Source organism: Elephantulus edwardii, unplaced genomic scaffold (assembly GCF_000299155.1).
Source record: "Elephantulus edwardii isolate Elephantulus edwardi_28Jun2011 unplaced genomic scaffold, EleEdw1.0 scaffold00065, whole genome shotgun sequence".
Lineage (NCBI taxonomy): Eukaryota > Metazoa > Chordata > Mammalia > Macroscelidea > Macroscelididae > Elephantulus > Elephantulus edwardii.
This window is the reverse complement of record NW_006399815.1, coordinates 8,039,895-8,051,377: the sequence shown is the minus strand read 5'-3', so window position 1 is coordinate 8,051,377 and position 11,483 is coordinate 8,039,895. Positions and strand designations below refer to the sequence as shown.

At 39.7% G+C, this 11,483-nt stretch overlaps 1 protein-coding gene across 1 annotated transcript in view; it reads right to left on the bottom strand.

Annotated features, from left to right (window-relative positions):
* The window catches only part of LOC102857539 (A disintegrin and metalloproteinase with thrombospondin motifs 20-like), a 280,569-nt gene that overhangs the window by 46,743 nt on the left and 222,343 nt on the right, over positions 1 to 11,483 (bottom strand). The window contains exons 29-30 of the mRNA XM_006888233.1: positions 6,704 to 6,877; positions 6,454 to 6,624 (exon numbers count right to left, since the gene is read on the bottom strand). Of these exons, the coding sequence (XP_006888295.1) occupies positions 6,454 to 6,624; positions 6,704 to 6,877 (345 nt within the window). The remainder of the gene's footprint in view (positions 1 to 6,453; positions 6,625 to 6,703; positions 6,878 to 11,483) is intronic.

Genomic DNA, 11,483 nt, shown 5'->3' with positions numbered 1-11,483 from the left:
TACTTCAATTGGTGGAGCTCCCCAATTAAAACAAGCTTGGAAGCAGGAGTGGCATCCACTTCTGAAATAGCTTGCCTCCAGAAACCCCATAAACCTGGAGAAAGGACGAAAGTTATACAAGTGTTCAGGTCTTTCATTCATAGGGTCTCTATGAATCATCTATGACTCAATGGCACTTAACAACAACAACAATGTCTGCCATTACCATATCTGTCATTTAGCAAACATGTATAGTAGTGTTATCTGTAGGGAGTTTCACTGGCAGTTCAAAGCCACCGGGCGCTCTCTGCAAGAAAAGTGTGTGTTCTCCTCCAAGGAAATTTACAGCCTAGGAAATCCTACTAGAGGGTATGCTATTTAGATTCTATTCCATCCTATCCTCTCCTATCTTGTCCTATTTTATTCTATTCCATTTTCCCAGAGACAGATGGTTTTGATCCTCTAGCTTTTTTGCAAGAAAAAGATGGGAGTTCTACTTTTGTGTGATTTATATAGCTTCTAAAAATCCACTGGAAAGTCAGCTAGTCAGTTATGAGTTGGTTCTGATATCACGGCACAGTAGCAACAACAGTCACAAATAATGTGGCATTTAACCTGAGCTGAGTAACACTGTAATTTACATATAAAATTAAATGCCAGTCTTTTAAAAAATTAAAAGGAGGAAGCAAATATGCAGCTTTCATTAAAAACAGAGTTAACAGAACATATGTTGTCTTCCCACCTGGAAGAATCAAAATAACTGGACAAAAGAGTGAAATACTGGCTTTTGAAACACTGGATATCTGATAAAGAAGAATAATAATTCCTAAGAGACTGGAAGCAAACAAAGTTAAATCACAGCTGCTCCAGTTTACTGCCTTAACGGAAAGATTCCACGTCTTGGCGCGCTCGCGCGCACACACACACACACACACACACACACACACACACACACATGGAATTCAGGGAAGCCTAGCATAAACATCAAGCTATTCAGACTAAGTCAATAATCTCAGAAGATCAAATAACTTAAAATTTTCAGGACAGAGTACAGAGAATTTCCAAGAATCTCTTGTGTCTTTTTAATCATCAGGATAATCTCGGCCAGGATATGCATGTAGGGCTATCATCCAAGATTAGGGACAGAAGCAATAGAAAGATTTAGAAGTTATCATGTCAAAGATTATCCAGGACCAAGTGTGTTGCTGTTGCTGTTGTTGTTAGCTACTATAAAGTCAAGTATGACTCATAGTGACCCTATGAACAGTCAAACTAAAACTTGCCCTATTCTTTGTCCTCTCATCGTCTCTGAGGCCCTAGAGCCCATTGCTGAAGTCATAATGTCAATCAGTCTGGTTGGGAGTCTTCCTCTCCTTTGCTCACTATCTTTTCAAGCATGATATCTCTTCCCAAGGAAAAGCCTTGCCTAATAATATGCTGAAAGTATAAAAGAGAAAGCTTTGTCATCCTTGCCTCCGAGGAGCACTTTGGCACACCATTTCCAGGACAAATCTGTGTGTTCTTCTGGCATTCCATGGAATATTCATTTCTCTTCTCCAGCACCTCAACTCAAAGTCATCAATTCCTCTTCTACAATCCATATTCATTGCTCAGACCTCTGATGCGTAGCAGATCTTTGAAAAGACTATAGCCTGAATCATTAGCAAGATATTTTGGAGAGATCCCTGACAGTAGACTTGCCCAGTGCAATATGTTTCCTGATTTCCCAACTGCTGATACTAAGGGTGTTGATTGTTGAGCCAAGCCAATGATTTCCTCATTTATCAGTTTAAATCTTTTTTCCGTCTATCATAATGTTGACTACTGGAATTACTGTGAGAATCTTTGTCTTCTTGATGTTTAGATGGAATCCATACTGAGGGCTGTAGTCCCTCATCTTCTGCAGCAAGTGTTTCATATCCTCTTCACTTTCAGCAAGCAAAGTTGCATATAGGACCAAGTGTCGCACTCATATTTTCTATCTAGAAAAGAAAACCTTACAAACCTTACATAGCAATAAGAGTTTTCAGATAGAAAATTAACTCTAGATTAAACAATAAAATGGTCTTGGTCAACAGATCTTAAAAATAAAACAAGAAATAAATAAACTGATTTCTAATAGTGTAATTATATTCCCTAAAAAGCTCAAAATGTATATATGAAATTTTTTTAAAACCCCAAAAATCAAATAGATAAAATTCATATTGGTTGACATGCAATAAAAATTACCAGGTATCTAAAGAAATAGAAAAAAATACTATTTATAATGAAGAGAAAGGAGCTCTGGTGGCCTAGTGATAAGGAACTGGGCTGCTAACCCGAAGGCCACAGTTCTAATCCCTCAGCTGCTCTATGGGAGAAGGATGAACAATCTCCTCCTATGTGATTTACAGCCTCTGAAAACTTGCCAGAGGATCAGCCCTAAGTTGGTTCCAACCCCACATTACATAATAACAACATCTTGGTGAGAAAAATGAACCAATTAAAACTAATTTCAGAAGAAAAAAAATCAGTGCAAATATCAGATTATAATTGTTAGATGCCATTGAGTTGGATCCAACTCATATCAATCCTGTGCATAATAGCTCAATACACTGTCCAATCCTGTATACTATCCTTACAATCTCTACTCTCCTTAATTAAAATCGTTGTTGAAACCAGTGCACCAATTAATCTCCTAAAATGTCTTCTTCTTTTTCATTGTTCTTCTACCAAACATGCTGTCTTTCTCCAAAGATGGGCTCTTCATGATAATATACCCAAAGTATGTGAGATAAAGTCTCACCATCCTGGCTTCCAAAAAGCACCTCAGCTGCACTTAGTCCAAGACAGATTTGTTCTTGTCGTGGTCCAATATATATTCTATATTCATTACCAAGACCACAAATCTTCTGTAGTCTTCTTTATTCATGCAGGTTCCACATGAATATGAAGCAATTGAAAATACCCTGACTGGAATCAGGGACACAGTAGACCTTAAACTCAATCTTTCCCCTTTCAGTCTTTAAAGAGGTCCTTTGTAGCATATTTTCCCAGCTCAAGTTTGATTTCTTGAAGAATTGATTGTGTTTCCAAGTAAAAGAAAATCCTTGATAATGTGGAAACAATAGATCCATAAAACATACATGAGATTATGGGACTTGTCAAAGATACATGCCATTCCATTTATTACAGGGTGGCAACAAACCTGGACCAGATTTCTAGTAACTGATTCTTCCTAAGTCATGTCTGTATTGGGAGATTGGTTATAAAGATTTAGATAATACTTTGTGTTTAAGACACCTTAGGCACAAATGAAGGCACCTTGTACCCGTTTATCTATAATGATAAAGACGTTTTGAAAATAAATTACATAGCCTGTATAGTCCAGGCTTTCAAGAAAAGGGTTGTTGTCCTTGAGACGTATGGTCCAAGTCAGTACCCAAGTTAAAGGAGTTGTCATTGGGAAAAGTATCTTTTAAAAATCCAACATGGATTCCAGACTTACCTTCACTTTCAGACTTCTCCATTTACACACAGACCAAGTGCCTCTAATTGTAGGCTCTCATATAATTGCAACAATCTACACAACCTCTGTGATATGGAAAAATTTCTACAAAGACAGCGACTATCAAAACTGAGTCAAGAACTCAAACTCTTCATTGTGGAGTTTCCCACATTTCCACGCTTTCTGAAACGCATATAGCATTGAAGTGAAAGAGATACTTTCTTATTTTTTTTGTAAGGTTACTATCTTTCTGACACCAAAGCCAGGCAAAAACATCACCGTACTCATAGATCTATATCCCTGTACTATATATAGATGGAAATAGACTCCCTAGCAAAAATATTAACAAATCCAATTCAGTAACAAGTAAGACTAAGAGATATTTATTCTAAGACTGCAAGGTTGCTTCAGTGTATGACAGTTAATCAGTACAAAGCACGATATGAATCGCATAATGAACAAAACACAATGTGTCATATTGTTACTGTGTGTTTTTGGGTGGATTCTGATTCTTAGTGACCAGAGGACCAAAGGAGAATTGTGTGGGGCTTCCTGTGTCACCATGAGTCAGTATCTACTTGACAGAATCAAGATCTGCTTTGTTTTGTTTGAAATCTTTGCGGGAGGGGCGCCAGTGGATTAAATGATTAAGCCATGAGTTACTAAACAAAATGTCAGTGAATCCACTCAACTAGCTGCTTCCTAGAAGTAAGATGCTTTCTGCCTCCATTACCATTTACAGACCTGGAAACTGTGGGGAAGTTCTTTTCTGTCCTATTTGGTCACTATGAGTCAGAATTAACTCTACAGTAGTGGGAAACCTTTATGGGATTCTCTTGGGAAAAAAACATGATGTGTCAATCTTTATGACCTTAGACTATTTAATGGTTTCTTTGACATGATACTAAAGTGAAAAGCACCAGAAAGCAAATAGATTACATTGATCAGTATTTCTAAGAATGTGATGAAAACCTTATGTATCATTGAAACTCTCAACAAAGTGACAATGTAGTACACAGAATGAGAGAAAAATATGTACATGTATCTAATAAATAACTTCTTGGCCCTTTGGCTAAGATTAAATATAAAAAGCAGAATACATATAAAAAACACTTAAAGCCCAACCATTCAAAACTAAATGATTCAATAAAGTGTGGGCAAATAATATTTTTCCAAAAAGAAGAGATATGCTCAATATCAGTAGTCATTCCAGAAATGCAAGCAGGAACCATAACAAGATACAATTTTACATCTACTAAAATGGTTACATCTACATCTACATCTACTAGAATCTACTTGGACTGCTAAGAAAACAAATAGCTTCATCCTGGAGAGAGTTAAACCAGGCGGCTCCTTGGAGGCAAAGATTTTGGGGCTCATACTTTGGACATGTTGTAAGAAGGGACTAGTCCTTGGAGAAGGACATCATGGTTGGGAGGGTGGAGGGATGGGGCAGGAGGGGAAGGCCCTCTATGAGGTGGATTGATTCAGTGACTGGGATAATCGGGATGGTTGTGTCAGAGGCAGCACAATTGGCACAGGACAGAGCAGAGTTTAGGGCTGTTGTACATAGGGTGGCTATGAGTCACAAGCAACTCAACGGCACATAACAACAACAACAGAATGGCAATATTAAAGAAGTGCAAATAGTAAGTGCATGGGAGTATAGGCAATGTCTGGTAGCTTAGTGATAAGGATCTGTACTGTAATCACAAAGGCTGGTGGTTCAGATCCATCAGCTGCTCTGTTGGAGAAGAAGGCCGTCTCCTCCCATGTGACTTACAGTCTCTAAAAACCTGCTTGAAGAGTCAGCTATGGGTTGGTTCTGATTCAACAATGCTCATCAAGAATTAATGAATGTGTAGGGGATTTTGGGAAGACAATGAAATACTTATAACTTAGATAGTTATGATAGTTGCACAAATTTATAGGTGTGCTAAAAAAGCATAATGTTACCAAAAAAAATCTCAATTTACACAGGTGTTAGAATTAGCAGAAGAAATTACTATTAGTTATTTATGGCCATTTTCTATTTCATTAAAAAATTAAGTATATTCTTAAAGTATACAAAAAGACTAAGATTAAATCTATAAAGAAAAAAGATTGCAATGTCTGAGATGAATAACAGGCTGGATTGGGATTTCTGGAAGATTGTATATCACAAAATTATTATCATTTTTTAAGATAATCAGAATATTGCAGAATACCATTAAGCAATAGAAAGGACTAGGCTATTGATACACACCACAACATGACTGAATTTCAGAAAACTTTGCTGAACCTAAAATAGCAGAGTACATTTTGCATGATTCTATTTATGCAAAACTCTATCAAACTAATCCACAGCGACATAAAGAAGGTCAAATTTCCTCAGGAGGATGGGGAAAAGTGGGGAAAGGGATTGTTGAAGAACACAGTGTTGAAGATATTCTTTGTTTTGATTATGATAATGGTTTCATGCAAATATTTTAAGTTTATCAAGCTGTACACTTTACACATGTAAAGTTTATTTTACATCAATTATATTACAAAGCAGAATGTTCTGATGGCTTAGTGGTAAGGAGTTGTGCTGCCACCAGCTGCCCCTAGGGAAGAAGATGGACAATCTCATTCTGAGAGACTTACTGTTTCTGAAAGCCTGCTAAGAGGGTCAACTGTGAGTTGATTGCAGCTAGATGATACATAACAACAACATACCTCAAAGCTGTATTTTAAAAGTAGGCCACTTTTCCCATCAGTTTGCTTCTGAGGGTTGCTATCATAATTGACACCAGTTGACCTCTTATGACTGCAGTAGAACTTGTTAACATATGCTTTACTATTATTCTATTTGTACCATTCAGCAGTTAGTGGTTTTACTACTTAAATTGATATGCATTCCATCAGATACCTTTTTATTAAAATTTTTAACCCTGTTACATATGCAATAAGAATTGTTTTGTCTTGTTTCAAGAGCAAACATTCTCAACTCCCCCTTTTTGCTTTACCTGGGTTGAATCTCCTGTCACCACAATGTATGTGCAGGGAGGTTTACTGCACTTCTTGAATGAAGGAATTCTGGTTGAAGGGTCACAGAAACTTTGATTCACTGTCATGTTGTGTGCATCAATACACTTCACTTGCCGATACATCCCTTTCCTCTTGCATGATGCCAAACACTAGATATGGAGTCACAATATTAATAGCACACTCTTAGATGGCGTCAGTGTCTTTGGAAATGTACTCATGCAGACTTACCTCCTTCCAGGTTCCTGCAGTCCACCGGTACTGTGCACAGTCCTGTTGCCAACACTGCCTGTGAGAAGACGGCCGAGTGGACAGACCACACATTTCTTTAGGCACCCGACCAATGCCTCGCAGTCTACAGTACACCTCCCGCTGCTGAATTCCAGAGCCGCAGGTCACAGAGCACTAGAGAGGAGCCCATCGATGTATTAGTCAATCAGGAAATGTAAAATGCTATTAATATAGCAAGGAAAGTCCTATACCATTTGTTTCTTTTACACTTATTCTCACATGCATCATACATTAAGCAGAAAATTCATGCAGTAAAGATTGTTGTACTTTTTTTTCTTCTGTGTTCACCATCACCTAGTCTGACACAAAGGAGCTCTGGTGGCTTGCTGTTTGTTGTTAGGTGCCTTGGAGACAAGTACAGTTCATAGACACCCGGAGAATCTAGTGGCTTAGTGGTAAAAAATTGTGCATTCAGTGTAAAGGTATGCAGTTTGAATCTACCAACTGGTCACCAGAGAAAAAACTGGCACTCTCCCCCTGTGTGATTTTTCCTACCCCTGAAAACCAGCTGGAGCATCAGCTATGGGACAGCTCCAGTTTGATGACAAACAACAACATATAAGTACATAATGGGTTTTTTTTTTTTAAATTTTGCAATAGAAGCTAGGACTTACAATGTCTATGACTGGTAAATCATTCTTTTCTAGACACATTATCCAAACAGAAGACTGTTTAATTTATTTAGTGTTTATAAAAGTTCCTTTGTGGACAGACCATTAAGCATTCAGATACTCACAGAATGGTTGGCAGTTCAAATCCACCTAGAGGCAACTCCAAAGAGAGGTCTAAGGACTTACATTGGAAAAACTAGTTCTTGAAAATGCTATGTAGCGTAGTTCTACTCTGACAGAGTCATCTTGAATCAGAATCTACCTGATGGCAACAGCCTTGTTTGCTTGTTCTGAGTGCCTAGAGAAATTATCGCACAAAGCCTCCCCAGGCTTCAACCATTCTCACTCTCCTTCCCACCTCTCTGCATCTGTTATGAAAACTAGTTTATAGAAACCAGAGAAACGTGCAAAGAGAACATTGATGCAGAAATCTCTGTGATCTGACTGAGGACAAGGCTTGGTCTTGTATGCTGAGTAGCCCAAGGGGCTTCAGCAACCCTAAAATAGCCTGGAGATGAAGCTGCACTCCAAGCTGGGAACAATCAAGAGTGACCTTGTTGACATGCTGCTTCAGGGGATGTTACTCAGGATACACTTGTGTAAGGAAGTGTGTGAGAATCGCAGGCTACAAGTTCAATACCGCTTTGTGAGCAAAGAAAAGCACATGAAAATATCTGCATGTCAGCATTTGAACATGAAATGGAAAAGTCCGTTGACATCCAGGCAAGTTAATATAAAGTCTGCAGCTTCAGTAAGAAGGTGATCCTTAAGAAAGTCTGCTTCCTGAAAGGGATTTGGGATTCTCTCTAACTGCAGTCGCATGTACTGCTTGTCCTGTATCCTACAGTGAAGGTGAGCCAAGAAGTATTAGAATTCAATCGTTAGTAAGTCTTGTCCAGAACGCTGTGTAGTAACAGGCTTTATCACTCCAAGTGTTTACTAGGTAGATCATCCGAACAAAACTAATTAGTTGATTGCAGCTTTCAAACAAGAAAGGATTAAAAATACAGGGGACAAGGGAAGGGACTTATTTGAAACTTATGACCTTTACTGACATGCTTACCCCAAGGGTGTTTACAGAGCTCCAGAAACCCTGGAAACATCTCAGTTCTGAAGGCACGGTGCTGTTATGTATCATCGAGTCAGAACAGAATCCTAGCTGTCCTTCCAGTGGATGTTCAGAGGCAGCCACTTGGGAAGAGATTGCCCAATGGCAAGAAGCTGCACTGCAACCCAAATGTACTCAGTTCAAATCAACCAGCTGCTCTGAGGGAGAAGGATGGGTGGCCTCTACTCATGCGATTAACTGCCTCTGAAAACTCGCCAGAGGGTCAGCTTTCGGTCAGTCCTGACTTGACAGGATACAACAACCAAAATAACAACTCCAGCAGGATAGCTGGTAAATTCAAATTGCATGCCTTTGGGTTGGCAGTGAAACTCTTTACCACTAAGCAGGCAGAGGTCCAAAGGCACCATGTTGTTGTTGTTGTTATTGTTAGCTATTGTCAGGTCAAGTACAACTTGTAGTGACCCTATGAACAACAAAGCTGAACCCTGTCCTACCCTTTGTCATCCTCGCCGTGTCTGATACACTTGGGCCCATTGTTGCAGTCACTTTGTCAATCAATCTCATTGGAGGTCTTTCTTTTTCTGAACCTGCACCTTTCTAAATGTGACATCCTCTTCCAAGGAATAGCCTCTCCTAACAGGGTGTCCAAAGATTGAGAGATGTAGTTTAACCATCCTTGCCTCCTATAAGCACTTTGGCTGCCCTTTTCCCAAAACGTATCTGTTTGTACTTTTGGCAGTACATGGGATATTTAGGACCCTTCTCCAACACCAGAGCCATCAGTTCTTCTATCCTCCATATTCACTGTCCAGTTCTCAGAGGCATAGCAAGCAACTGAAAAGACTATGGCCAGATTCAGACGCACCTTAGTCTTCAAACTGACATCATTGTTCATCAGAATTTTAGAGAGGTTCTTGACAGCAGATTTACACAAAGCAACATTTCTTCTGATCTCTTGACTACTGGTACCAAGGGTGTTAACTATGGATCCAAGTGGGATGAAATTTTTTGACAGTTTCAATCCTTTGGCCAACCATCATAATTTTGCCTGTTGGCCTAGTGTTAAGGAAAACCCTCAACAAGATGATTGGCACAGTGGTTGTCACAATGGGTTCTAATATAACAACAGTTGTGAGGATGGCACAGGTCTGGAAATCTTTTATTCTATTGTGTATGAGTCACTATGTGTTGGAATCAACTTGATGGCACTTAGCAAGAATATAAATTTCTTAAAATAAAAATTTCTATAGTTCTTTTTAAAAAAAGAAAATATTACTCCTACTACCCATCACCTGTATGCAGAACAGATTATCCAGGAGGCTGGGTTCTATGAGGAGAAATGTGGGGTCAGGATTAGTGAAAGACCTATCAACAATCTGCATTATGCAGATGGCACACCCCTGCTTGCTGAAACTGAGGAGGACCTGAAGTGCTTGCTGCAGAGGGTCAAGGACTGTAGCCTTCAATATGCATTGAGGCTCAATGTAAGGAAGACAAAAGACTCTCACCACTAGACCAATTGGCAGCATCAGGATGGATGGTGAAGAGATTGAGAGTGTTCACAGCTTTAGTTTGCTTGGCTCCACAGTCAACACTCTTGGCAACAGCAGCCAGGAAATTAAAAGACGTTTTGTGATGGAGAAGTCTGCTGTTAGGGACCTCTCCAAAGCACTGAAGAGCAATGATGTCTCTGGAGACTAAGGTGCATCTAATACAGGTCATGGTCTTTGCAATCACTTGTTTTGTGTCAGAGAGTTGGAAAATCATTAGGGAGGCTAGAAGGAGAATTGATGCCTTTGAGCTGTGGTGCTGGAGATGAGTATTGAATGTATCATGGACTGCTAAGAAAACAAACAGGTTTATCCTGGAGAGGGTTAAACCAGGTGGCTCCTTGGAGGCAAGGATTCTGAGGCTTCATCTGACATACTTTGGACATGTTGTAAGGGAGGACCGGTCCTTGGAGAGGGACATCATGTTTGGGAAGGTGGAGGGACAGTGAAGGAGAGGAAGGCCCTCTATGAGGTGGATTGATTCACTGACTGGGGTAATCAGGATGGGTGTGTTGGAGATAGTGTGATTGGCACAAGTCAGAGCAGAGTTTAGGGCTGCTGTACGCTGGTCGCTATGAGTTGCAATAAACTCAACAGAACATAACAACAACAACAGCGATCCACCACATTCACATTTACCTTCCTACCTGATACATCTCACCCATCTAGACCTGCATCTTTAGTTTCTCAGTTAGTCTTTCAAGTTAAGGCCTACAATTGCTCATCTGCAACATCAGGTCTGTCCCTGAGTTTTGACTGGGGTACTTGGTCTTGATCTTGTCTGCTCACCACCATTATAGTCATAGGAACAGTGAAAGATAGAAAATAACTAGTGTATGTGATAGGGTGCTCTGTGGCATAGTGGGTAAGGAGTTGCACTAGCAACCCAAAGACATGGAGCTCAAATTTCAGCAGGTTCTCCACAGGAGAAAAATGAGCCATCTCCACCTGTATGATTTACAGCCTCTGAAGACTGCTGAAGGGTGTGACTCAGCTCTGACTCGACAGCAAGGAGTGAGTTTATGGAATAGCTCATTTTAGAGCTGACATATTTTTATACTTCAGGTGCCTTTGGAATGCAGAAATTACATCCATAGATGGGAGAAGACTGCCTCTTCTCTGCGGCAACTGGTGGCTCCAAACTACTAGAGAAGCAGAAATGTTGATTAATAGTGAAACTCACTATGAACTATGCCCCCTGAGTACCTCTTTGCCCCCTCCCCTACCTCAGGTCCTAAATAATGGATTTAAAAAGAAGTTGGTGTTGTTGCAGATAAATCTGAGCTGACTCATAGCTGAACCTCCAGTTAGTTGTCCCAGGGTATAATTTGCATGGAAGGAGATTAGTTATCTTTCTCTCATGGAGCAGATAGTGGAATCAAACTTTCAGAGAGGTACTGTCTTTGTGTTAGCAGCCCTTACCAACTCTGTAACTAAATCAAATAGAAAAACTAGCCAAATATATTCTCTTTCTCTCCCTCTTTCTCTCT